Source organism: Notechis scutatus, chromosome 4 (genome assembly GCF_049901735.1).
Source record: "Notechis scutatus isolate UNSWTSFEM ecotype Mainland chromosome 4, rNotScu1.2, whole genome shotgun sequence".
NCBI lineage: Eukaryota > Metazoa > Chordata > Lepidosauria > Squamata > Elapidae > Notechis > Notechis scutatus.
The window spans coordinates 76,628,940-76,656,556 of NC_142012.1; the positions used below are offsets into that span (position 1 = coordinate 76,628,940).

Here is a 27,617-nt window from a genome sequence, read left to right on the forward strand (position 1 = left end):
TTGGAGGCATTAAAGGGAATTTATTCTACTTTTGTGATTTTGTTATTTTTGTGTCATGCCCCGGGTCATCACATCTCGTATCCAACAAGTCTGGTATGGGTGACAACACAAAAATGTTGAGGACAACAAAAGGAAAAAAAAGTCACAAGCACTAAGTTTCTAATTCTCCAGGTAGACTATAGATCAGGGAGTGTTAAACTTGTGGCCCACGGGCCAGATGCATCACATGCTGGCCACACTTACACCCAGTTTAGAGAACGGGGGGGAAATCATGATACATCACGTGATGACAACGTAACGCCGTGAGTTTGATACCCTGCTATAGGTGATGCAGGAAGAAACAAGCCATTAAACAAAGTAGTTTGTTTGGATAATGTGACGCACAAAGCTGTTTTTTTTTCCATGGATGGGTTTTAGTAGCATTACTCTCTCTTCCTACTCACAGCCTGGCTCTCCAAATTGTGGGTGTGGAGATCAGACTTGAGATTTTATTTATACAATTTATTTGCCACCCATCTCAAATCCCACAGCTCTGGGGCGGTTGACAACACAAAAATGTCGAGGACAACAAAGGGGGAAAAAAATGTCACAAGCACCGGCCACATAACAGATTTGTCTTCTGCAACTCCACCTCGCTTGAGCTGTGGCTAAGCAGCTACTGGAGTCCTTCTAGAAAGCATTGCTGAGCTAATGTCGTCACGCAGACAAAACAGGTCATTCATTGAAACATCAAGCTGACTGCGCTCACCGGAAGATCCCTGGCACCAAGATGTCCCTTCTCAGGTTTTCAGTAGCAGGAATCCTGCCATGCTCAGTCCAACGGTGTTCTGTCTCACTGCAGCCCCTTGCACTAGTTCAAACCACATGAAGTCTCCCTTCTCCAGCTCCACCAGGGCGAAGACGGTTGTATAACCACCGCTGGACTTCCTCTTCTTGTTGTTTACTAGAGTCATTCTGTGGCCATTGCTGAAAACTAGTTGTCCCAGAGCAGGTCCTGGGGGGAACTCTGCACCGACCACCACCATATAAACCCCGTTATGAGATGCCTTGAAGTAGCCATGTTCGTGAGAGTAACCTCCTCCATAGTTAATGTAGGTGCGGTTAAAGACGGAGGGTTCCTCTTTATCTTCGGCGTATTGCACATAAAAAGCCACCGCTGTGTCTGGAGATAAGAAAAAGGAAAAATTAGGGAATGTAAACAGAATTCCACATAGTTGTATCACCTTTGATGTAACCGTAGACAGTCTAGTGATGTTCTTCCAAACCAGCTTGGAAATGAATAGTAAGGCATGCAGCAGAGGCCAACATTCAAGATAAATCTTACTCCCAAATTTTTCTCTGATCCAGATTTTCATTCTCAGTTTTCCCCAGCCATCTAAGACTGTCTCCAGTCCGTCTCTCTCTTCTATCCTTGCTACCTCTTCAAATATATTCTGCATCTTAACTTAATAGCGATGTCAAGAACTCCATTGTCACAAGGAGTTGTAACATCTCGCCCTAGCATCGGCAGGCCTCGCAGCTTCATCAACCTCAGTTTCTCCAATTGATTCTGCTCTTGGCACAGTTTCCATTACTGATTAATAGAATAATTCTTCATCTTTGGTGTGTTTGTCCTAAATGCCCCCCCTATACTGTAGAGCAGGGGTCCCCAACTTGGCAACTTTAAGACATAGCATAGCTGGCTGGAGAATTCTGGAAGTTGAAGTCTACAAGTCTTAAGTTAAAGTTGCCAAGTTTGGAGACCTTTGCTGTGGAGAGTTGAGAAATAAGGAGCTATCAAGGGGTTTGAAATGGATATAAGTGAAGATTGATGGTCCTCCCCAGTTTAGACAATAGGTTTCTCCCAACAATATAAGCCACGGCTGTTAAAGTAGTTTGTTTGGACAATATATGATGCACAAAGCACAATTATTGGTGCTCAGTGGATGAATAAACAATTTACCGCACCTTCTCTGGATCTGTAGAGGTGGACTTATCCATAAGAAGATCAACCATGTCCAAAGAGGACCTTTTCTTTCTCATCCCAAAGGTGAAAAAAGAGATATTTCCTTCCCTCATTCTATGAAGGAGAAGAACAAAAGCTTCTAGGAAACAGACAAAACACAGCCTACTTCTGGGATTAGACACCCAACTCAACCATCAAAGCGAAGCACGAGGAGCCCTGAAAAGCTCCCACCCAACATTGTCTCAGTGAAGGATGTGGACACCAGAAGGTGGCGTCCATTCTGCATTGCAACAAAGCGTCCTGCAACCCCTTCTGGGAAGCAGTTCAGCTTGGGACTAGGAAGATGGCCAGGAGATGTCGCTGCTACAAAGGAAAATAACTTCACCAGAAAAGGAAAATATTTGAAACACAGACTCCTGAAGATCCCTTTTAGCTGTTGCCATCTTATTGATAAGCTCCAACTTTTTTGATAAACGGAATAGTTCTTTTCCTAAGCTTTTCGAAAACTCTCCATATTTAATAGAGAGAGATACTGAAAGCTAACCAAGGGCATCTGAATCTCTGATACAATAGGCTTTTGTATATAATATGGCTTTTTTCATCACAGCAAAGCCAAGTGCATTTGTGCATTATCCAAAGCCTCGTGTTCTCTATATTTGATTGAATAGTACCTGATCATGCTATCCCACCTCCCCAAACAGACATTGAAACTGAAAATGTGCATTAGTGGTAAATAGATCCAGGTCTCTGACAAAATTTCCCTTTTTAACTGAATCATTTCCTCGGCATTTGCCTTCTGAGATGCACTACAGCTAGTCCTCAACTTACGTCACAGCTGAGGCTGGAACTTCCCTCACTGAGCAAGACATTAAGTGAGTTCCACCTGGTTTTTACAACTTTTTTTTCCATCAGTAAAACACTGTGGTCATTAAATAAATCATGGATCCTTAGCTTCTTGAATGCACCGATGGGCTTACCTAGTAATGAAATATCTGTAAGAAAAACAACTAAGGTCAAAAAGCACCAAGGGCACCACTGTTGGGATTAATTTTTTTTTACTACCAGTTCTGTGGGTGTGGCTTGGTGGGCGTGGCAGGGGAAGGATACTGCACAATCCCCATTCCCTCCCTACCCCACCAATCTGCTTTCCAGCTCCGTTTTCCTGTGCAGGGCAACCAAAGGAGACCCAGCCGATCAGCTGGGACTCAGGAGGTGGAGCATAGATGGGGGTGGGGCCAGTCAGAGGCGGTCTTTGCCGGTTCTCCGAACTACTCAAAATTTCCGCTACTGGTTCTCCAGAACTGGTCAGAACCTGCTGAATACCCACCTCTGAAGGGCACCACAGTTCAACCCTGAGCTACAGATAGTCTTTTCTGTTGGGATCATCCAGCTCAGTATTTCATAATCTTGACAAAACCCAGTGACAAAATCCAGCGTGCAAGTCCACTCCCAACATTCCCAGAAATGCCACTACCGCAGCTCTTGGTCCCACACATCTGGTGTACCCAAGGCTGGGAAACGGAAAACATAGATTTCAATGCAACCTGCTGCACTTGGCAATGGACATCTAAGGTTTCTGAATTTCCCCCAGCATTCCGGATCCTTGCCATCCAGAATCAAAAACTGAAGATCCACCTCCTCCCTCCATCAGTCTCTTCAGCAGATTTAACAGAATCACAAGAGTTGGAAAGGACCTGGAAGGTCTTCTAGCCCAACCCCCTGTACCACTTCCAGACACCAGGGGTGGGATTCAAATTTTGTAACAACCGGTTCTGTGGGCGTGGCTAGGTGGGTCATGGTCATGGCATGCCTTTTTTTTTTTTTGCATCACCCTCCCCCTGTTTTTGGGGCCTCCTGGGGTGGCATTTTTGCTCAGGAAGGGGGAAAAAAACCCAAAAAACTATGTAAGGAAATCCCTTAAGAAGTGACTGGGTGGGGAAGAACGCAATCAGTGCTGTCGGGCATGCGCGCAATGTTGTGCATGCGTGATAAGGACTGACTGGGCAGGGAGAGAGGCAGGGCCACCAGGGGCATGATTTGCCCATTCTCCAAACTGCGCAGAATCATAACAACCGGTTCTATTGAACTGGTCTGAATGGGTAGAACCCCACCCCTGTCAGACACCCACAACTTCTGAAAGCAAGCCATTCCATGGGTTAATGGTTCTGTCGGGGAATTTCTCCTTAGTTCTAGGTTGAATCCCTCCTTGATTAGTTTCCATCCGTTGTTTCTTGTCTTTGCCTTCTGGTGCTTTGGAAAATAAGTTGAACCCCCCACCCTCCACCTTCTTTGTGGCAGCCCCTCAAATGTTGGCGTGCTGCTGCTATCGTGTCACCCCTAGTCGTCCTTTTCTCTAGACCGGACGTACCCAAATCCTGAAACTGTTCTTTCATAGTTTTAGCTTCCAGCCTCCTCTAATCATCTTAATTGCTTTTCTCTGCACTTTTTTCCAAAGTCTCAACATCTTTTTTGTAATGTGGTGACCAAAACTGGATGCAGTATCCCAGGTGTGGCCTTACTAAGGCTTTATAAAGCAGTATTAATACTTCAACTGGCCTTGATTCGATCCCTCTGTTAATGCAACCTAAGATTACATTGGCTTTTTTGGTGGCCACCAGACACTGTTGGCTCATGTTTGTTCAGTTTCATCCACTGCTTTGGAGAATAGCCTTCAGGTGCTTTGGAGAATAGCCTGATTCCCTCTTCTTTATGGCAGCTCCTGAGATGTTGGAACATTTGCTATCATGTCACCCCTAGAGTCCTCCTTTTCATTAAACTAGGCATATCCAATTCCAGCACCGTTTTTTATATGTTTTAGCCTCCAGTCCCCTAATCATCTTTGTTGCAGGGATAGACTTATATACTGTTCCATAGTGCTTTAGAGCACTCACCGAGCCCTCTACAATAGCAATAGCAATAGCACTTAGACTTACATAACTCTTTATAGTGCTTTACAGCCCTCTCAAAGCGGTTTTACAGAGTCGGCCTCTTTCCTCCAACAATCTGGGTCCTCATTTGACCCACCTCGGAAGGATGGAAAGCTGAGTCAACCTTGAGCCTGGTGGGATTCGATCTGCCAAATTGCAGTAGGAGTAGCTTGCAGTACTGCACTTTAACCACTGCGCCACCGAGGCTCACAATGTCAGCCTATTGCCCCCAACAATCCAGGTTCTCATCCCATCAACCCTGGAAGAATGGGATCAAACTCTATACTGTGGACAGAGTTAGCCTGCAACATTTAAACAATATTTAAGTGACCGTTGACTAGGACTCCAAGATTCCTCTTACAATTACTGCTATTGAGCCAGGTTTCTCCTAATCTGTACCTGAATATTTGGGGTTTTTTTTGCCTAAGTGTAAACCCTTATTTTGTCTGCACTGACTTTCATTTTGTTAGATAGGGCTACTCATCACAGTCCAGGGCAGGGAGAAGAGAATGGGAAGGAACCTAGCTGAGGATATAAGTGTTCAAAAGTTGCAAGGATCAACCTGGACCTTGTAGGGTTATGCTTTCTTCATATCCACCATCCCTCTCTTAAAATAGTTTTAAATAAATTTAAATAAAAGAACCTGTCACGTGACAGTCCCAATCAGAGGTCTCCAAGCTTGGCAACTTTAAGACTTGTGGACTTCAACTTCTAGAATTCTCCAGCCAGCATAGCTGGAGAATTTTGGGAGTTGAAGTCCACAAGTCTTAAAAGTTGCCAAGTTTGGGGACCCATGGTCCAGATGATACACAATAGAGGCTAATTTTTTTTTATATACCAGAGCAATTATTAATTGTAAGAATAAAATAACACCTTGCCTGCTGAAGTCTTAACAGCCACTCGCAAATGCAGTGGGAACATTGGACACGAAATTTTGGAAACCACGATGAGACCATTTCAAAAAAAAATGGAAGGAATCTACCTGTCTCCAGTGTCTCTGCATTTATCTTGTTCCTTCCATTCAGAGTAGCTTCTCTGTGGCCATGGACCTCTTTCTTCTCCCTCATGTTTTGCTGTTCTTTCTCCTTGAGCTGCTTCCTTGGTTTTTTGCTCATCAGCAACTGAAGCTTTGCTACATCCAGGCTGACATTTGAGGCAGCCAAGTCCTTACTATTTCCAAACAATTTATGAAAGATCGCTAGATGTTCTTCAAAGTTTTTTTGGGCCGATACAAGATCTTCCTTCACCTCCTTTACTGAAACACCGAGGAAGTCCCCTAGGTTGGCTTTAGTTTGATTGCAGCAAGAATGAATATAATCCCATTGCAATTCAAATTTCTTCATCTCTTTGGTAAGGTGTCCAATCTCTCTTTTTAGGGTTGTAATATCATGGTATGCTGGATTGTCTAAGGCATCCTCCATGAAAGCTTCATGGTTTGGCTCCATATATTCTACTCTACCATGTTGGGGATTGAGGTCTGTTTGTTTCTCAGGATCAGGCCCTTTCAAAGATTTATGATCATGTGGATTATCCTCATGATCTGCCTCCAAAAAGTCTATTCTCTTCTTAAAATTCTCTAGTGCCATACTTTGCTTCTTGAGATGGTCTGAAATTAATTTGATGTTCATCACTGGAAATTGATCTGTGGGTAGAATGACTTCTTCTTCATACAGATGTTCCAAAATTTCCTCTCCTAGCAGGACCTCAAGGGCCTTCTCGTGTCTCAATGCATCCACCAGCAACGAGTTGAAAGAACTGTTGAGATACCTCACATGGTCGCGCATCTTCTCGTCGGCTTTTTTGAGCATATTAACCTCCTCAGAAGAAATGTCAGAATGGTTTTTTAAGAGAGACAGGCCATCTTGTAGCTTCCAACTTTGTTCTTGCTGGAAATCCAAAGATTGATGGATAAGTGGGAAAGCAGCAGTGAGATCTTTTAAACGTGCCTCCAGATGCTTTAGATGTTCTCCATGCATCTGAGTGGTGTTCTTTAAGTCTTCCACATGGATACTTGAAGGCGAATCTTCACAACAGCAAGTCTTCATGGACTTCTGTAGACTCCAGTAGTTTTCTTGAATATCTGCCAGACTATCATTAAGAGCGAAAATCCTCTTTTCTACATCTTCTCTGTATTCATCGATCATGAGACTCCCTTCTATTAATCGTACGCGGAAGTCCTCTATGTCACGTTTTGAGCTGTCTTTTAACCTTGTGATAGAATCAGTTAGTTCTTCATAGTCTTTTTCAGACTCCTCATAAAGCGTCTTTAGCTCCCGCGCATGTTTTTCCAAGGTCTGATTGAAGCTCTGGATATCAGTATCAGCAAACACCCCATTCTGATTGCCCGATTGCCTTGGGAACATGGCAACATTTCTGTTTAGGATCTCAAGCTCCCCACGAAGCTTGTTTTGCTCTTGCCTCATGTCGGCCAAGCTGTTGTTTAAAGCGAATAAAAAAGACTGCTGCAGCTTGTGGTGCCTCTTGAGCTTCAGGTCCGTGTCTGCTTTGATCATCGTAAGATTGTAATGGATGACGGCTTGTTGCAGATAGTTATGATGATCCATTTCTCGCTTCATCTGGTCGGCCCTCAGAACATTTGCTTGGACTTTGGATTCAAACTTTGTCCCTAGTTCTTGGAAATCTTTTCTGGGCACAGAACTTTCTTGGAATCGCTCTATGCTCTTCCGATTAGCTTCCACGCTCTGGGAAAGGTTCTGCACAGCAACGGACAGGTCCTGGAGGCTTTTATTGAAACTGGCCCAGACAGGATTGAAATGCTCCTTCAAGAAACTGTTTATGTGGAGAAAGAGCATTTGCTGGAGTTCTGAAACACATCACAAGCCAAAAATACATTAGCGTTTACTCCTATGCTTGATTGATTGCTTCACACTGTTGAGAAATGAGAGAGGTCTTTGGTGCTCTCTGAGCTTGGTTGTTTTCTTCCAGATGTTTCATGACCCACACTAGGTAACATCATCAGGACTAGCATTGATGATGTTGCCTAGTTTAGGTCATGAAACGTCTGCAAGGAAACACCCAAGCTCAGAGAACACCAAGGACACCACAGTTCTTCTTCTCCTCCTCCTCCTCTCTTCCTCAAACCCCACTCCCCTCTAGCAATGATGATGTTATCGAATTTGGGTCATGAAACATCTGCAAGTAAACAACTAAGCAACACAGCATTGAAGATCCCACAGTTCGATCCTGAGCTACAAATAATCTCCTTTATCCACTGGTGGGATTCAACCGGATCGCACCACTTCAGCCTAAACGGTTCTTAAATTGCTGGCTGGCCCCTCCCCCACCTCACCCTTCCAGGAGTTCCCACGCACCCTGTTTTGGCTCCAGGGAGGCCTACTAGGCCCAAAATGAGGCACGGAGGTGTGTGTGGCAAGCACCCCCATGGTCTATTTTGGGCCTAGTAAGCCTCCCAAGAGGCTTCAGGGAGGCCCACTAGGCCCAAAATGGGGTGCATGGAGGTGCAGTGCCCTCCTCTCCCCCCACAGCCTGTTTTTACTCCTAGGGGGGTTCAGGAGGCCCAGTACTGCCTGTCACACACCCTGGCCATGCCCACCTTTGCCACGCCCACCCAGCTGGTCATTAGGGCAGAGAACCAGTTGTTAAATTATTTGAATCTCACCAGTGCCTTTATTGGTACTGTTGAGAAGTACCGCTCTTACCTGACTGGTGCTGGTCCGTGCCTCCATTTCTGTCGGAGCTATTGTGATGAAGGACTTTCCATAAGATTCCCAAACTGTTTGCCGCCTGGTGAATGTCGTTCTGCAGATCTTCTAGCACTGCTTCATGACTTTGGTGGGCTTCTACAACATCTCCTGAGTCTGACAAAGATGAATATTATTTGCAAAGAAGCAAGACAAGATAAGAACACATCTAAATATACTTTAGCATGGAAGGTGAACGTCCAAATTTAAAAAACAAAACCATGCACGTATGTTGCTAATAGGAAGAAGGAAGAAGGAGGGTGGTTTTTGTTGCAGGAAATGGAATTTAAAAACAGCAAGGAATGTAGCTTAGATGTTGCCAATCAATATGAAACACGTTTAAGAAATACATTTTCAAATCAACAATATGATTTATGTTAGATGGCAGATCACTTTAAAGTCCTTGTTTGTATCATCTGTGCTTTTATTAATTACTGGCACATGGAATGGCTTCATCTCTATTTTGTTTATTTTTTCTTACTGCCTTTCTCTTCCGTTGTTCATATTTTGCTAATAGCCAGAGATAAGCAGTTAAAAGTGATAAACAGTGTTTGTAATTTTCAGGCATGGTTTTAATAGGTAATTAAAGAACTCTGTAGACACTGTTGGATTAAGCAACCCCCATCTTAAAAAGCAGGATGTAGCAGAAGGAGAAGAACGTTGAAAATCTAACACATCTGAAAAGCAGCAGGTGCTATGAATGAAGAAGCTGCAGAAATATTCTCCGTGCATACTATGAGGATGTGAAGTACAACTATGGAGTTAATCACTAACAGCTTCACAGATACATTCTTCCAGTTGTGGAAATAAAAGATGAGCTGAAACCTACCGCGGTTTGAGAATGCTTCTTCCCAGTGTTCAGGCTGACTGGTACCCACTGGAAACTGAGCTGGATCTGAAAATCAATTCCATAAGACATTTATTTCCCTTTGCCCCCAGTTTATGGCAGGAAACACCCACACCCACAAAATTATTTAAGCTTTTAAAAAACATTTTTCATGTCTGTGTCATCCCACAGAGCAACCCATTTCCTAATACTAATATATGCACTGATGCAGTGGTGGGATTCAAATTTTTTTACTGCGGGTTCTGTGGGCGTGGCTTGGTGGGTGTGGCAGGGGAAGGATACTATAAAATCTCCAGTCAGAGGTGAGATTTGGCGGTTCTCCGAACTACTCAAAATTTCCACTACCAGAACTGGTCAGAACCTGCTGAATACCCACCTCTGCACTGATGTAATAATGTTAAGAGAGCACCTAGTTACAATTCAGGTTTTTCTGGTCCTTCAAAATAGTTCTCTTGTATTTTTGACCATCCTTACTTATTAGGAAAGTCGGGATGATCTTCATATTATAGGGGACAAGAAAGTCTTAGAGATTGAGGTAAGAATTCAGATTCTGAGAAGATGGGAAGAAGGACTTTTGTGGCTTTGAAATCCTCTCCGCTTTTCTGCTACTTATTGTTGTGGTCTGCTGGAGGCCTGCGGAGCTGGCAGCAGAGTTGGACAGTGGGGAGGAACATGGGCCAGTCCTGGAGTCTGGGGAGGACTCAGATGAGGGATCTGCATCCAACACAGAGATGGGGCCAGGACCATCTGGGAGTTATGTGCAGACTCTGGAGCCTCAGAATCTGACATCAGTGAGGCAGAGGAACAGGGGGAGCCTGTTCCCAGTGAGCTCTTGCGCAGAGCTGCCAGAAGGCAAGAACAGTTAAGACAAAAGGAGAAACTTGGGAGTAAGGCTTGGAGATGATTGGCCCCTCCCATAAGACATAAAGGAGGAGCAAAGGGACATGAGCCTTTGCAGGAAGCAACTTTGTTCGTTCTGATCGCTTTTTTTAAAACAAGTTTTATTAATTCAAAAACAAACAAATCATCATCAACCATTACATATTTGAACCTTTTTCCATTATAAATTTTACAAGTCAGATAAAACCTTATCTTATACAATACAATTCTATTTTAAACCATTTCTAAATGAGCATAAAAACATCTCTTGTCCTCTATTTCTTTCTGACTTGATTATCGTCATTCTCTTTCTGTGTTTCTAAAAGGTTTCACCAATACTTCTCAAAAACATAAACAGACACAAACAAACATATAAAAAATCTTTTAGTAAAGTAACTTGGCCCCGGTACCTCTCTTTATATGGGCTTTAATTATATTCATGCTCATCTTAGAAATCATTACCTATTTTGTTTACCATTCTGTATCTTCTATATATACTTCTCACACATTTCACTCTTCATAATTCTATCTTATTCAATCCATCTTAATTTAAATCATTATATTTGTATCTTTTGCCCATCCTTTATTATCCCTCTATCTCATTCCTTATAATGAAAAAAAAAGAATTTCTCCTGAAATCTCTAATCAGAGTATGATGCCTTTCTATCCTCTCCCTAAATATTAGATTAACATTTAAAATGACACCTAATATCCAATCTGATTCTGCTTGGTACATTCTATCTATTAATTTTTACTTTTAATAACAATAAAAAGCTCCGTGTTGACTTTGTGCTCTGTTTGGCCTTGTACAGCTTATTGGCAGTTTAGTCATTGGCAGCAGTTCAAGGGAGATAAAGGTGGGTGCTTATCAGCCTTATCCCAAAAAGACTGTGGCAGACTTCTGTTGGACTATTCATAAACTGTTTGGGACTCATTACGGGCTGCGAATGCATATAATTCACAGCCGTTGAAATAAAAAGAGGGTTTTTGGGACTAAGCATGTGATTGGTACTGTCTCAGGAAGCCTTGGTCATAATGACCCAGCAGAGATCTTTCTCAACAATCAAGAATCCCTTTAAGTTTCTCAACCCTCCCTATTCTTGGACCTGACTTCAGCCAATCTGGTTGATTAGTTGATAACACAGAGTGCACCCAACTACAGAAGGTTACTTAAAGGTGTATTCTTACCGTATTGTTCACAATCCTTGCCTACATAACCTGGACAGCACTTCCAGTCTAAAAAGCTTACAACTTTCTCTTTTATCTTGTAGACTGGCTTCACAGCTGTTCTGTACCTAGAAGAAGAAAAAGAAAGGAACAAATGATAGATTAGAAGTAAGCCTCATCTCATACCCTGAAGGTCTTGATAAAGAACCATAGCAATTATGGGACCTATCAGACGTTTTGGCTAGGCAAAATTTATCAGCAGAAATCCAGGTGACCCTATGATTTTTTTCCCCCTCTCTACTTCTTTGCTACTATCTAGTCTTCATCTGTAGGCTTCATTTGCTTTTTTGTGTCCCTGCCCAGTTGCTAAAAAATGCAGGTTTCTTTCACCGTCAACCTGCTTCTGCAAAAGGCCATTCTCTGCTCGGAGGGCTTCTGCAGAGACAACCTCTGTGAGCGCCATCTTTTCCTTTCTCTTGAAAGTTACCCACTTGAAGCTTAAATATGCCCTAAGGAGGTTGAGAACTGCCAGTCAACAAGACCATTGGTCTTGGACCCATCCTAGGGTGCCTTTAAAGAGAGAAGCATCCCTCCTTTGGGACAAGGTGTTTGCGACCATAAAAGAGAGACAAAACCAGGGGTGAGGCTGCTGGGGGTTCGCGGGGGTTCGGGAGAGCCCCTAGCTAAGATTCTGTGCAGTTTGGAGAACCCTCTCCAAATCCCCACTCCTGGCTGGCCTCGCCCACCCCACCCCTCCCAGGAGTCCCCACAGGGCCTGTTTCGGATGCAGGTAAGTGCAGGGCATGCGCGGAGACTCTGGAAGCATGAAAAATGGGCCTCCTGGAAGTTCAAGAAGGCCAGAAATGGCCCCATTTCCAACTTCCAGAGAGCCTCCGGAGCCTGGGGAGACCATTTTCATCCTTCCGGAGGCTCAAGCAAAACCTCCACAGCCCGAGTAGGGCAAAAATGCCCCCCCATGGTGCAGGAGGCCAACTAGGCCACGCCTACCATGGCCACACCCACCTAGCAACCAGGCAGAGAACCCTTTGCTAAAAAAATTTGAAGCCCATCCCTGGACCGAACTAAGATATTGTCTCTGGATTCTTGGGAAATTCTGTAACATTCCTCTGACATTCTCCTTCGAACATTTGCAACGAATCTCATTTTCTAGCATGGGAACTGCTGCTGCAGCTGAGGATCAATCTCTCAGCATGGCTGGAGCGTCCATTTCTGGCTGCATGCTAAGGAATCAAATTAGGATCATTTACATAGCAAAAGTTTTCAGTAATGAACTCATCAAATTTGGCTTTCTTGGTTGTGTCCCATGTGTTCCTATTCGGGTTGAGCTGAGTTCTACAGCAAGGCTCATCTGATGAGGTGTAATTCCCAAAGAAGGCAAGTTTCTCTAAGCTAAGTGAGATATTTCCTCACTCCTGAGAAATCTGCAAGCTGCACTGGATAGCCTTTTTTTTTGAGGGGGTCTATGACAATGTGCCATGGCCAACTTGGCATCCACAACTAACTTGCCATAGCCAACTTGCCATGGCCAACTCACTGCGGGACAAGAGTTACACTAATATCAAAGAAATGATGGAATAGAATCATTAAAGAAAGGGTACAAAAGGAGGGACAGAATGAAATGTGAATGGCAAAAATTAAAATAATTTTTATTTATTTTAAATAATTAAACAGAATTGTTAAATTGTCCCACAGCAAGCTGTCCTGCAGCAAGTTGGCCATGATGAGTTGGCTGTGGTGAGTTGGCCGTGGTGAGTTGGCCATGGTAAGTTGACCATGGTGAGTTGGCCATGGTGAGTTGGCTGTGATAAGTTGACCATGGTGAAGTGGCCGTGGTGAGTTGGCTGTGGTGAGTTGGCTGTGGTGAGTTGGCCATGGTGAGTTGGCCGTGGTGAGTTGGCTGTGGTGAGTTGGCTGTGGTGAGTTGGCTGTGGTGAGTTGGCCATGGTGAGTTGGCTGTGGTGAGTTGGCGTGGTGAGTTGGCCATGGTGAGTTGGCTGTGGTGAGTTGGCCGCGGTTGGCCGTGGTGAGTTGGCCGTGGTGAGTTGGCCATGGCAAGTTGTCCCATTCCCTTTTTCGAGGAGAGGACAAAAGCTCTGTTCCATATCAAGGGAGACACCTGACACTGGATCTCAACAGACAAGGCTGGGTTGACTCCCCCTTAAGAAAGATGGTGCTACGTACATGATCTTCTGGCAGTCTGGAGTTCCATTCGGACATGGTTGTTGGGACCTGATTATGTATTTCTCTGTCCTGCAAACTGCAATGTACGTGGCATGCCGATATTGAACAGAGGAGCACCAGTTCCTAAGGGAAAAGAGAGAACGGATTGAATTTGCCAAGACAGATCTCAGAAATCAGGCAAGTCATTCATCCAAGCACATTAATAGATTAATAGGTCTTCTGGGCCAACCCCCTGCTCAAGCAGGAAACTCTATGCCATTTCAGATAAATGGCTGTCCAAACTTTTCTTTAAAACTTCCAGTGATGGAAGCACCTACAACTTCTGGAGGGAAGCTGTTCCACCGGTTGATTGTCCTCACTGTTAGGAAATTTCTCCTTATTTCTAGGTTGCTTCTCTCCTTGATTAATTTCCACTCGTTGCTTCTTGACCTGCCTTCAGGGGTTTAGAGAATAGGTTGAAACCCCCCCCCCCCCCCTTCTTCTTTGTGGCAGCCCAGAAAGAGAATTAATGACATTCTCTGTCATTAAAAGGAAGGGAGAATTGTCATTTTGCTGCTTTGCAAGACCATTCAAGAGTCTTCTTCTCTGCCTCTGGTGCAGTAGTACAAACCCAGTAGAAACTAAGATCTACTAGCACCGAGTCAACCAGTCTCTGTGCATTATCTCTCCTCAACCTGATTTCCTCCATAGGTTTGAACTAGTTACAGGATCAACCCCAGTCAAAATATCTCAAGACCTTCAAGATGGGAAAAGCTTTCGGGAGTTGTGGATGCTCCATCACTGGAGATTTTTAAGAAGAGCTTGGACAACCATTTGTCTGGAATGGTATAGGATCTCCTGCTTGAGCAGGGAGGTGGACTAGAAGACCTCCAAGGTCCCTTCTGTTATTCTGTTAGATCTTCTGTCCTAAGGGTCAACAACCAAACAAAAATTTCAGAGAAGCAATGCCTAACTTGAGATACCAAAGACTGAGCTTGTATGCAAAAATCAGACCTTCTGCATTTAACCATTTTTGGATGGTGGTCAGAGGTGGTATAAAACATGTATAAAACATGTTAGGGGGGGAAAGCAGAGTCAAGGGTGACAGTGAATTACGTATCTCAGAGTCGGCTACACCCAGGTCATGCCGACATGTTGACTTCTAATAAATCCTTTGAAGTTTGGGGAGTGTGACTCATGATTTAATTGGAGTAACTGCTGGAATCCTGACAGAATTCAGTAGGTTCTAACCAGTTCTGGAGAACCAGTAGCGGAAATTTTGGGTAGTTTGGAGAACCGGCAAATCCTACCACTGACTGGCCCCATCAACCCCATCTATTTTCTGCCTCCCGAGTCTCAGATGATTGGCTGGGTCTTCTTTTATTGCCCTGCACAGGAGAATGGAGCTAGAAAGCAGGTTAGTGGGGTGGGGAGGGAATGGGGATTTGCAGTATCCTTCCCCTGCAACGCCCACCAAGCCACGACCACCAAGCCACACCCACAGAACCGGTGGTGGTGATGGTAGGTCTTTGAGTCCAACTTGACTCCAGGTGACTGTCTAAAGTAGTATCTGCAGCTTTCTTGGCAAGACTTTCAGAAGAGGTTTGACCTTGCCTTCTTCTTCCTAGGGCTGAGACAGAGTGATTAGCCCAAGATCAACCAGCCTGACTTCATGCCTAAGATAGGACTAGACCTCATGGTTTCTAGCCTGGTACCTTCACCACTACACAAACTGGCTCTTTTAGCTCCCAACTTTCTGACCTCCATGATGCTTCCACCTCCACCTCCACCTCAGCTGATCCCACATGGAGTGACTCAAATCTATTGTCTTAGGATCTCTGTTCACCCAAAGCGTTGGTGTTTTGGAAAACATGAGAAGGCAGTTCCACCCAGAATTGTCCTGGATCAGTAACTGTGGCCAGGATGCCAAGAAAGTTGGGGTATTTTGTTCCCTTCTCATTGTGCGGATATAAATATTCTTTTCTCCTGAAAGAGCAGGTGACCGAATCAAAACAGAAATCCTCATACAATTCCACAAGCCTCCAGAGAGGAACTCTGAAAGGTCAGGGGCCCTTTACCCATGGCTGCATTGGAGGACTTGCATGGACATTGGGTGTGGGCCTCCTAAGAATAGAAAGAACTTCACCCTGCAAAGAATGGTCGGTGGAGTTTACTCTCTCGGCGTGGGAGTTGAGGAGCTGAAGTTCTGATAACCTCCTTACATGGGAAGGTTTTCTGCTTTGGAGTGGAGTGGATGAAACAATGGGAAGTGTGTAAAGCCCCTGAGGGGAAATGGACATCACACCAGAGGTGGAGCCTCTGTATACACACACACACACACACACACACACACACACACACAAGTAGCTAGCCCTACCAGTGCTGGTGGGAGTGATCTGAGCTGTTCCTTGATTAAGCTAAAAGACCATAACATTGTCTGACCAACAATCAACACCCTTATAAACAGAGATTAACACCAAGCAGTAAACATCAGGAAATAGCAGTACACCCAGGATACTACCAACTCAGTAAAAAAATAGCCTAATCAAGGAATCACCAGAAACTCCCACCAACACTGACAGAGGAAGCTAGTAGGAAGTAGTATATAAACAAAGAGCAAACCTCACTCCCAACAGCACTGATGATGTTGCTTAGTTGAGCCATGAAACATTTGCAAGAACTTTCAGAGAGCACTAAGAACTTCATGAGCATATTCTTTCCCAGTAATTGCATGTCCATATCCATTTAGTCATCCAGAATTCAGTTTGATGCAAGAGAAATATTCTTTCAACAGAATAACAGAGTTGGAAGAACCTTCCAACCCCTGCTCACTCTTTCCTTCCTTCCTCTTCCTTCCTTCCTTCCTCTCTCTCTCCTTTCTTTCCTTCCTTCCTTTCTTCCTTCCTCCCTCTCTTCTTTCCTTTCTTTCTCTCCTTTCCTTCCTTCCTCTTTCTTTCTCTCTCCTTTCTTTCCTTCCTTCCTTTGTCTTCCTTCCTTTCTTTCTTTCTTCCTCTGTCTCTCCTTTCTTTCCTTCCTTCCTTCCTTTCTTTTTTCTTTCTGTCTTCTTTCCTTTCTTTCTCTCCTTTCTTTCCTCCCTTCCTCTTTCTTCCCCCCCCTCACACACAAATGCCTCTCATCTCTCTTATCTTATTAAAGTGAAAGAAAAATGTTCTAAATTTAAGATGTACCTGAATTTAAGATTGAAAATCAATCATAGATTCTGAACCCTACACAATGCCTTCTTGCCAATCAAGTGCAATCAAGTGCACTTATGATGATTAGAACTGAAGTAAAATGTGAAGTCCATCGATTTCCCACTTGCATGTATCTATCAACCAGCCTCTCTTTCTCTCCCCTCTAGCATAAATGAAGGACTCTTGGCTTATGACACTACCTGGGGCTTGATCAGAAATTCAATATTTTTACAAAGGAAGTTCTGGTATAAATGGGCCCCCAAGAGGAGCTCTCACAGTTGCGTCCGTGTGCTTTGCCCTGTGCTGAAAAATGTTTCCATGCTCATTAAGTTCTCCCCACCCGATTTTATACCCTCGTCTACTTTCTCATGCAAATGGAAACACACACGTTGCCAACTTGGCTGGCATAATTTTATTCTGAAACAGGCTTAGTGTTTTGGGAAGCCTGCCAGCTACAAGCACAGGCTGGCTTTCAGGAAAGGAAAACTCCTTTCAGACAGCCCTCTCTTCCTGCAATTGTTTGGTCATCCCCAACCCAAACCAACTCTTGCTTCCTGAGTCAGCATCTTGCTTGCTTTCCTTAATCCAAGATCAAAAGTAAAAAAAAATAAAAAATCCCAGACTAAATATACCAAGACTGGTCTATCAACTCTCAAGCCAAATAAGAAGCAAATTAACCTGCGGTATAGGACAGGGATCTCCAAATTTGGTAACTCTAACTCTTGTGGACTTCAACTCCGGAATTCATCTGGCTGAGGAATTCTGGGAGTTGAAGTCCACAAAGTTGTCAAGTTTGGAGAGCTCTGATTTAGGGCTTTGAGTGGTGAACTAACCTGGAGACATCTTGATTTGCTCCACCACTGGAGATGTTTGAGAAGAGACTGGACAACAATTTGCCCAAAATGGCATGGAGTCTCCTGTTTGAGCAGGTGGTTGTTCTGTGACTAGAAGACCTCCAAGGTCCCTTTCAACTATATTAGAAGAGATTCTCAGTCCTCCAGGTCATGGTTATCCCAAAGGTGCTTTTTCAGGAGGCAACTGGATTTTCTTGAGTTTTTCTTGAAAATGTTTCTCTTCTCATCCACATAGTTTTCTCATTTCTGGTTTCTTTCTCACACTTTTTTTATATTCTTTGTAGACAGCTGGTCAACCTCCAAGTGCTTCAATAACCCTCTAAAAAGGATGCAAATGACCAGCTATCTGCCAGGAATATAAATCCTTCCATTCCCCACCATTCAGTCAAAGCTGAAGAAGCTTCTTGGATGAGAAGCAAAACGTCTTCAAAGAAACCAAAACAAAACAATTGCACAGTGGCAGATAGGAAAGTACTCCAGAGGGTTAACGTCATTGCCCAAAAGTTCATTGGTTGCCCTCTCCCCTCTTGGAAGAGTTTATAGCTCCCGCTGCCTTAAGGAACTTCAAAACATTCTCAAAGATCCATCTCATCCTGGGAACCCTTTTTTTGAACTATTACCATCTGGCAGAGGGTACAGAACAATAAAAACAATTAGGCTGAAAAACAGCTTCTATCCCACGGCAGTAGCTCTTTTGAATACTACTGTATAGTGCAGTGTTGGTACAGTGTCAGGGGTTTTCAATTCAATGTGTGGAGTGTGAAGGATGTCTGTTTGTGTTCATTTTCATGGTCATGATGTGCACTGAAGATGGTGTTTGATTTCATTGCACGAGGTGCAATGACAATAAAGTAAAGTAAACTACACTACACTAAACTCAACTAAAACCCCAAACCCCAAAAACTTTAACCTTAGACTGTCTACTATTGACCTCACCCCTTTCCTAAGAGGTCTGTAGGAGGCGTGCATAAGTGCAACAACATGCCTACCATCCCTGTCCTAATGTTTCTTTAATTTTTTTTATTTTTTTCTTACATGTATCCATGTATTCATAACTATGTTTTTACTTAAACCTATTATCTTGTAAGCAATTGACAAACCAAATAAATAATAAAAGAAAAGAAAGTCCAGTTGCCTCCTGAAAAAGTACCTTTGGGGTTCCAACTCTTGTTATTCTACTCCCATTCAGTGTGGCTGACCTGTCTATGCATTCAGCTTAAGGTAGCTCTCAGGGAGATTGTGAAGGTAAGATGGCTGAAGGTAGCTTACACTTCTTGTAAGAGAGCAAAGTGGACATCATTGACTACATTGGGTTGGATTCAATAAATGATGGACTAGAGACCCCTGTTGCTCTGAAGCCATCAAGTTCTCTTCTGCTTCTGAGCGACACACTTAGACAGGAGCCCATGGGTGTCCTACGAAGAACAGCCCACTGGAGCTCTCTTCTGTTTTCGTTCAGAGGTGGGTATTCAGCAGGTTCTGACCAGTTCTGGAGAACCGGTAGCAGAAATTTGGAGTGGTTTGGAGAACCGACCAATCCTACCTCTGACTGGGCCCACCACCCCCATCCATTCTCTGCCTCCCACTGAGTCCCAGCTGATCGGCTGGATCTTCTTTCGTTGCCCTGCACAGGAGAACGGAGCTGGAAAGCAGGTTAGTGGGGTGGGGAGGGAATGGAGATTTACAGTAGGCTTCCCTCAGAGTGGGGAGGGAATGGGGATTTTACAGTATCCTTCCCCTGCCACGCCCACCAAGCCATACCACGTCCACCAAGCCACACCCACAGAACCATATGAATCCCACCACTGTTTTCGGTGCGAGATGAGAAGATGTTGTTGATGGAAAACCTCATTGTCTAACAGTCCTTCCTCGCACCTCTGCTTTAATGCAGACTCTGGTGATAGACGTGAAGGGAAAACTTCAAAGATTTCCTGCTTGCTACTGTATGGAACTTCCTTATATCCGGTCACATCACAAAGTTGTTGTTTTTTTAGCATCTCCCGGATAGTCCGTCCGTGATCGTGAGACCCAAGATGAAATGGATAGAAATAATAGACATCACTTCTCCTCCTGCAGATATACATTCAAACCACCTGTGGTGAGATTATGTCAGTAGGATAATGCTATATATGACCTTATATGGGGAAATGTGATCGTCGGTCGGATTTATTTATATAGGGCTGGTTGATGGCTCCATCTGGCCATTGAATTGTTTCCTTGGATTATATTCTCACGCCTACCCTTGAGAGACCATTTCAGCGTCAGCACCATGTTCCTATATGAAAAGCCACATTTAGATCATTGCCTTTATCTCAGGGGATGACTCCAATTCGAGAAAAGATTTTGAAAAGTCCCATAAACAGAAAGCCCAAAGCGGCTGCCTCTTATCCAGAATGAACTGCAAGCACCTATCTGCAATTACGAATTTCTATCTAAGGTGCATGCAGCCTGGCCAGTGGCCCGACATAAACATCCTAAAGGGCGTAGTCCTTCAATCGGAAGGCTAGTTTCATCTTTGATCACCTTGCATGATCCGAGCATGTTCCTTGAAAGCAGGAGTGTCAAGCTCAATTTCGTTGAGGGCCACATCGGGGTTGTGTTTGACCTCAGAGGGTCAGGGAGCATGGAGTGTGGCCAGAGTGTGTGGCCATGATGGGCGTGGCTGGGGTGGACATGGCCATGGTGAGAATGACACAGGACTCATGTCGGTGGTGGCCAAGTGCTAAGGCAGGACTTCCCTGAGACTCTCCCTCACTCTCATTATAATCTTCCTTCCTTCCTTCCTTCCTTCCTTCCTTCCTTCCTTCCTTCCTTCCTTCCTTCCTTCCTTCCTTCCTTCCTTCCTCCCTCCCTCCCTTCCTTCCTTTTCTTCTTTTTCCTTCCCTCTTCATTCTCCTTTCCCCTTCCTTCCCCTCTCTCCTTATTTTTCCTTCCTTGCTCTCTTCCCATCTTTCCTTCTTCTTCTTTTCCTTTCATCTTTCCCTTTCTCCTTTCCTGTCCTTTCTTGCATGCTCAATTTTCTCCTTTTGTTTTATTTTTAGCTTGTTTTGATAGCCCTCTGCCAACAAAAATGGAACTCAGGAGGGCTGTGTGTGGCCCTGCTCCCTGCCCCCCCATTTTCAGCCTCGACAGCCTCCTGCAGCCCTCTGCCAGCAAACACTGGGCCTGGGGTGCAGCACGCCCCACCCCCCAAGCTCGGTTTTTGCTGGCAGAAGGCCAGCCAAGCCAAAAATGGGCTACAAAGGGGGTGTGCCCCCCCCCAAGCTCCATTTTTGCTGGCAGAGGCAACGTGGGCCAGTCCTTCGCTATTTTCAGGCCGACCCCACGGGCCACGTCTAAGCACTCGACAGGCCTTGAATTTGACACCCCTGCTTTAAAGTGTAACTGGAACAATTGTGTAATTAGAACAATCTCGAACTGAACACACTCAAAACCATAGAAATGGTGGTTAGACTTTAGGAGAAACCCTCCCATACCACCACCTCTTACAATACTAGACAACACAGTATCACCAGTAGAGACCTTCAAATTTCTAGGTTCTGTCATATCACAAGACCTAAAATGGACACCTAACATTAAAAACTTCATCAAAAAAGCACAACCAATAAGACAGACACAGACTTCAGAGGATAATTAGGACTGCAGAAAAAACAATTGCTACCCAACCTGCCTTCCATTGAGGACCTGCATACTGCATGAGTCAAAAAGAGGGCTGTGAAAATATCTACAGACCCCTCACATCCCGGAATAAACTGGTTCAACTCCTTCCCTCAAAACAACACTATAGAGCCCTGCACACCAGAACAACTAGACACAAGGGGAGTTTTCCCCCGAAAGCCATCACTCTGCTAAACAAATAATTCCCTCAGCACTGTGCAACTATTTACAAAGTCTGCACTACTATCACTATTAATCTTCTCATCACTCCTTATCACCTTCCACTTGTGACTGTATGACTGTAACCTTGTCGCTTGTATCCTTACGATTTATATTGGCTGTTTCCTAGTATGATTTGATTGCTTATTGTACCCTATGACTATCATTAAGTGTTGGACCTGATGATTCTTGACTCTTGACAAATGTATCTTTTCTTTTATGTACACTGAGAGCATTTGCACCAAGACAAATTCCTTGTGCATCCAATCACACTTGGCCAATAAAGAATTCTATAAAATATTGCAAGGTTAAAGGGAAGCAAGAAAATTTCTATTAGTTTTCTTCAACCTGGCACCCCTGTTGTTTTAGACTACACTTTCCATGCTTGCTAACCCTGAGGGCTGGAGTTGATGAGCAGCAGAATTTGGAAGGAGCTGGATTATGAAAAGATGCTTCAGAAGATTGTATGGATGATTATGTGGCTGTCATTGCTCATCTATTGTGTGTTGATTGCTTAGCTGCTTAGACTTTATGTATGCAGCACAATAGTCCTTTGGAATAAGAAATGTATGAATAAAATATTTCCGTGGGACTGTTCAATCATGAAAAGAAGTGTAAGGAACTTCACACCCAGATGATACCATCAATTATAGCTTTTTTGATTACTGTGCAGAGAAAGGCAACTTGTCATCAGAAAAGAATAAATAATACAAAAGAAGCTTGGGCTTTTTTAGTGCTGCAAATTGCAAAAAAAAAAAATCTGCAAAGAACCATGCAGGTTAATGTCAAGGGCAACAATCATGCTGAATAATAATTTAGAGATGAGACAAAATGAGATACCAGGACTGGATTTTAATATTTGCAGATTTCTAAAAGGGAATGCTTAGGTTTGCAAGAGGAGAAAGAAAGAATGATCCAGTGGGATCTTGTGCTTGTAGGAAACTACACTGATGGCCTCAAAGAAAAGATGCAGCAACTGTTAGGACAACACAAGCCTCATTCAAGAGAACAAAAAAAAAAAAGAGAATAAAACCAGAAGTGACTGAAGAAACGTCTTGGATGAGAAGAGAAACGTTTTCAAGAAAAAACTCAAGAAAATCCAGTTGCGTTTTGAAAAGCACCTTTGGGACAACCATGACCTGAATGGCCAAGAATAGACATGTAAAAAAAAAAAAAAAAACCCCTCTCAGCCCCACTCTTGCATAGAAGAAATAGAAGAAGAAAAAGGAGAAAGTGTGTTGAGCTTTTGAGATCCTGTTATTATAGCCTACATCAGAGGCCTCCAAACCTGGCAACTTTAAGACTTGTGGACTTCAACTCCCAGAATTCTCCAGCCAGCTATGCTGACTGAAAATTGCAAACTTATGGAAGTGTGTTTTGGGTTTGTTTTTTCAGAGACCAAAAGAAAGCAAATAATATTATCCTGGTTTTTGCCCATTATATCCATCAAAGAAGAATTTGGTTATAAGAATTCATACTTCTGAAAGTGAAATCCCAAAAGCCTCACTAGCACAGACCATAAATTCAGAGAAGTAGGTTGTTTCCCGAGAGTTGCCTGGTAATGAAGCGTGCTATAATAAAACATTCATCCATCTTTCCTCAAGATTTTTTATATTTTATCAGGTAGGTATCAATAGACGTGCTCAGAATCTGTCTCAAATATACAGTTTTTAGGAGCCTTGACGATAACTCTGCACAACTTTTCTTCTCTAACTTTTAGTTCTGGTAATGCAGTATTATAAATTCTTAGTGGTCCCATATGGATGATGGGTTCCATAGTTCCTACCATTTTTTTTCAATCATTAAATGCTTGCTAAGACCCACACTCCAAGAGAAGATTCATTGCTTACCACCAAGGTCTCGAACCTCCTTGTTGCTTCTCTAATCTGCCCCAACTTTTTAGTCAAGAAGAGTGCACCAAGAATTGTTGAGGGTTAACCAGAAAAAAGAAGTGATTGCTTTGACTTATCTGATCCTTCCTGTGTCTTCCTTCAGGGATTCTGTCCAGAGGATAAGGGGCATCAAATAGTTGGTACTATGGAAGAAGAGATGGTCACCACGAACATTATGGTTGAAGTTCTCCAAACATGGAGCCAGAACTAATGCAGTGCATAGGTCCTCCATGCCTTGTAGGATTGTCCTGTCCTGGTGGACAGACAACCAGTGTAGAAAAAAGTACATAAAGCACAGGTACTCTTTTGAAAACTCTGAAGGAACCTGTTTACATTCCCATCAACGGCATCTAGGATGAGGACTGGCCAATATGACAGTCATGATTTGACTCACCAAGTCTAAAGGTAAAGGTTCCCCTTGCACATACGTGTTACTCATTTTTGCCTCTAGGGGGCAGTGCTCATCTCCATTACAAAGCCAAAGAGCCAGCGCTGTCTGAAGATATCTCCGTGATCGGTATGACTATTACGCCGAAGGCGCACGGAATGCTGTTTCCTTCTCACCAAAGGTGTTTTTCTATTTTTCTACTTGCATTTTTTACATGCTCTCAAACTGCTAGGTTGGCAGAAGCTGGGACAAGGAGTGCACTCCGTTACTCTGTTATGCTAGGGATTCGAACCGCCGAACTGCTGGCCTTTCTGATCGACAAGCTCAGCGTCTTAGCCACTGAAGCCACCGCATCACCAAGTCTACAGACCCATAATTTAGCACTGATATCAACGAAAATGCACTTCAATCTTCAAACCACAGAGACACAGAAGTCTTTGATTTTTCTCAGTTCAGATTTCCCACATATTTTAACTCATTTAATCCTTTTTTTTACACGGTTGCACATGGCTGCCATTTGCTGGATCTGTTGTTCTTCCTGCATTCCTTTTTCACTGTGAACTGCCTTGAATTCAAGGCAAGAGATGAAAAACAGGTTCCCTAACTATTGCAAACAGCAGCTAACATGAATGTTTACACTGGTGAAAAACTGAATGAACACATATGAAAATTTGATAATTGAATGCATCTTGGATATACTGTGGAAGAGCCAGCTAGGTTTTGCAGCCATACCTAAAGATCTTCTCTTAAGCAACTTCACCTCTATGTGGAAACCAGGTGCTACCTGAACCACAGGTAATCCTTGACTTCACTTAGTGACCATTCAAACTTATAATAGTACTGAAAAAAGTGACTTATGACCTTTTTCATACTTATAATTATTGTAGCAGTTCCCATGGTCCCGCGATCAAAATTAAGAATCTTGGCAGCTGACTTGTATTTATGGGGCAAAACTCAGTTAACAACTTTCTCACTTAGGAACATAAATTGTGGGCTCAATTGTGGGCATAAGTGGTGGACTACCCGCATATAGGAGCCTCTGTGGTGCAGTGGTGAGAGTGCAATACTACAAGCTACTTCTGCAGCCAGCTGCCTACAATTTGGCAGTTCAAATCCCACCAGGCTCAAGGTTGACTCAGCCTTCCACCCTTCTGAGGTGAGTAAAATAAAGAGCCAGATTGTTAGGGGCAAGATGCTTACTTTGTAAACCTCTTAGAGAGGGGCTGTAAAGCACTATAAAGCGTATATAAGTCTAGGTGCTATTGCTATATAACAAACTTCTAAATGTTAGAAGTTTGCTCAGCCTGTCCTGCTTTGATTCTCTGCCTCCTGCTGACTTGGAAGGGTAGTTCAAAGAGATCTCTTATAAATTAATAACCAATTATATCCTTGTGGATTGAACACAATGGAATCCTTAAACCATGTTTTATTATGGTGTCTCTTCTACAGGGATATAAAGAACAGAAACATTACACCCCCCTTTTTAGTGAACTTCTCACAACAAACAAGCCTTTTCTTTTTTACAGTCAACTATTATTGGCAGATCAATACAATTTTACATCTCTGGCAGTGGCCAGATTCCACTTTGCTATCTTTATGACCAGTAGCCACATTCTGATCAAAGAAGAAGAAGAATCTAGTGGATTTTTTTAAAAAAAAAAAAAAGCCCTAACTGCATATTCTCTTTTCCATTTCCTTTGGTTCTTAATTGGCTGTTAAACAACAACCAAACCCTTTTTTTAAAAAATGAACAAATGAACGAAAGGGAAAATGATCTGATGCAGACCAATAAACCTAAGCTCTGTTTCATTGATCTGAAGGCAGCAATGGACTTTCTCCATGATACCTACTTAAGTAGAGCTTAAATGCCTTCGTCTGACTGCATTGGTCAAGGATGATGGATGTCATGGGTTTTCATATCTAGATGGCACAAGGACAGGGAAAGCAGAGTGTTCTATGCTTATTACAGCTTGAATGAGGTGTGCGTTTTGACTGTGGGACAGAAAGTAATTTGCCAGCTCCACCAAGAATATACAGATGGTCTCTACCAGCACAAAAAATAGTTTGAGAATCAGAGATTTAGTTCTGGGTCCTTAACCTCCTTGTTTTGGGATTCTAATAAGGCTACAAGATGAAAAGACTGACATACCACAATATGTTTGTACTTGCTCTGTGGATAAGAAACGCAATCAAAAGTTCTGGAATTAACAGCATCCCTTCTCCCCCCCACCCAAAAAAATATGATATTTTAGTCCACCCAGTTGTGGATGCTCCAACACTGGAGGTTTTTAAGAAGAGGCTGGACTGCCACTTGTGTGAAATAGCAAAGGGTTTCCTGTCTGAGCAGGAAGGTTGATCCTCCAAGATCCCTTCCAACTCTATTATTCTCTTTGTAATTCCAGAAGGAAGAGTTGCTTACTATTTCAACAACCGCAGATTGGTACAATGGAGATTACTTACTCGTTTCTGGATTCATGGCTTGCAGGGTAAAACTCTTCCACGTCTGCCTCAGTTTCGCCTTGGATGGACTCTCCTCTCCAGAATTCTTCCTCTGGAGAAGATAGTGCTGGAGGTGCAGGCATCTGAGGAACTTCAGGCCCTGGTCTCTGAGGGTGATAACCAGGATGCCTGGAATGTGAGTCTGATTTCACCAGCCCGACAGCCCCACAAAGCAGTAAGAGTGTAGTTAGCATCTTCAGGTCTTCTCAAACGTCTTGAAACCTCTCTGGTCTTCAGATCAGTCTGTTCCTTCAACCTGCCTTGCCCCGTTCCTTTAACTGAAGCTTGGAACAAGGCATGGTAAGGCTAACAAAGGGCGGAAGCTTATCATGTGGGCCCTCCCAGCCCTGATGGAAATGTCAGGGGTCAGATGACAATGTGAAAGAGCGCAGAGGACCTCCGTGTGAGCAATGGTTGCATGTGAATTTGAGGGAAGGAGCCGCAGTTGATTTGAGGGGGGCCAATCTTAACTTTTGACTTTCTTTGGGCTTATCAACAAACACAGAGAAACACAGCCCCTTTTTATCAGCTGCCTTCATGCCAGGATACAGGAAAAGGATGTTAAGTTTAACTAGCAGGCAAGGAAAAGTAAATATTGAGGGCTGGAGCAGATTCCCAAGATGAATATCGTAAAAAATATCCTGGCACTTGGCAAGTCTATCTCTCTAAAGTGAGTGAAGGTGTTGAGACTCTAGAAAGAGTGTAGAGAAGAGCAACAGAGATGATTAGGGAAGCGGAGGCAAAAATGGATAATGTAAAAAATGATTGCAGGAATTGGGTAAAGGTAAAGGTTCCCCTTGCACATATGTGCTACTTATTTCTGGCTCTCGGGGGCGATGCTCATCTCCGTTACAAAGCCGAAGAGCCAGCGCTATCCAAAGACATCTCCGTGGTCATGTGGCCAGCAGGACTAAATGCTGAAGGTGCACGGAACGCTGTTCCCTTCCCACCAAAGGCTCCCTATTTTTCTTCTTGCATTTTTACATGCTTTTGAACTGCTAGGTTGGCAGAAGCTGGGACAAGGAACAGGAGCTCACTCCATTATGCGGCGCTAGGGGTTCAAACCGCCGAACTGTTGATCTTTCTGATCGAGAAGCTCAGCGTCTTAGCCACTGAGCCACCACGTCCCTGAGGAATTGGGTATATCTAGTTTAATGAAAAGAAAGACTAGGGGAGACATGATAACAATGTTCCAAAATCTCAGGGGTTGCCACAAGGAAGAGGGAGTCAAGCTACTCTCCAAAGC

At 43.6% G+C, this 27,617-nt stretch overlaps 1 protein-coding gene across 1 annotated transcript; it reads right to left on the reverse strand.

Annotated features, from left to right (window-relative positions):
* Positions 1-26,863, reverse strand: MMRN2 (multimerin 2). The gene is made up of 7 exons (XM_026674207.2): positions 26,333-26,863; positions 13,690-13,812; positions 11,509-11,615; positions 9,424-9,489; positions 8,553-8,711; positions 5,855-7,696; positions 1-1,162 (listed from the first exon to the last, which is right to left on the reverse strand). The coding sequence occupies exons 1-7, from the start codon at positions 26,563-26,565 to the stop codon at positions 780-782; spliced, it is 2,913 nt and encodes a 970-aa protein (XP_026529992.2). The 5' UTR covers positions 26,566-26,863; the 3' UTR covers positions 1-779.
* Positions 26,864-27,617: the final 754 nt, after the last annotated feature.

Bases quoted from the DNA above. Each gene is read 5' to 3' on its own strand.
- MMRN2 (XM_026674207.2), bottom strand. From the start codon at position 26,565: ATGCTAACTACACTCTTACTGCTTTGTGGGGCTGTCGGGCTGGTGAAA. The intron at 11,616-13,689 runs GTACGTAGCACC...TTCTTCTTCTAG, and splicing joins CCAGACTGCCAGAAGATCAT to GTACAGAACAGCTGTGAAGC. The intron at 9,490-11,508 runs GTAAGAATACAC...ATTGATTTTCAG, and splicing joins CAAGGATTGTGAACAATACG to ATCCAGCTCAGTTTCCAGTG.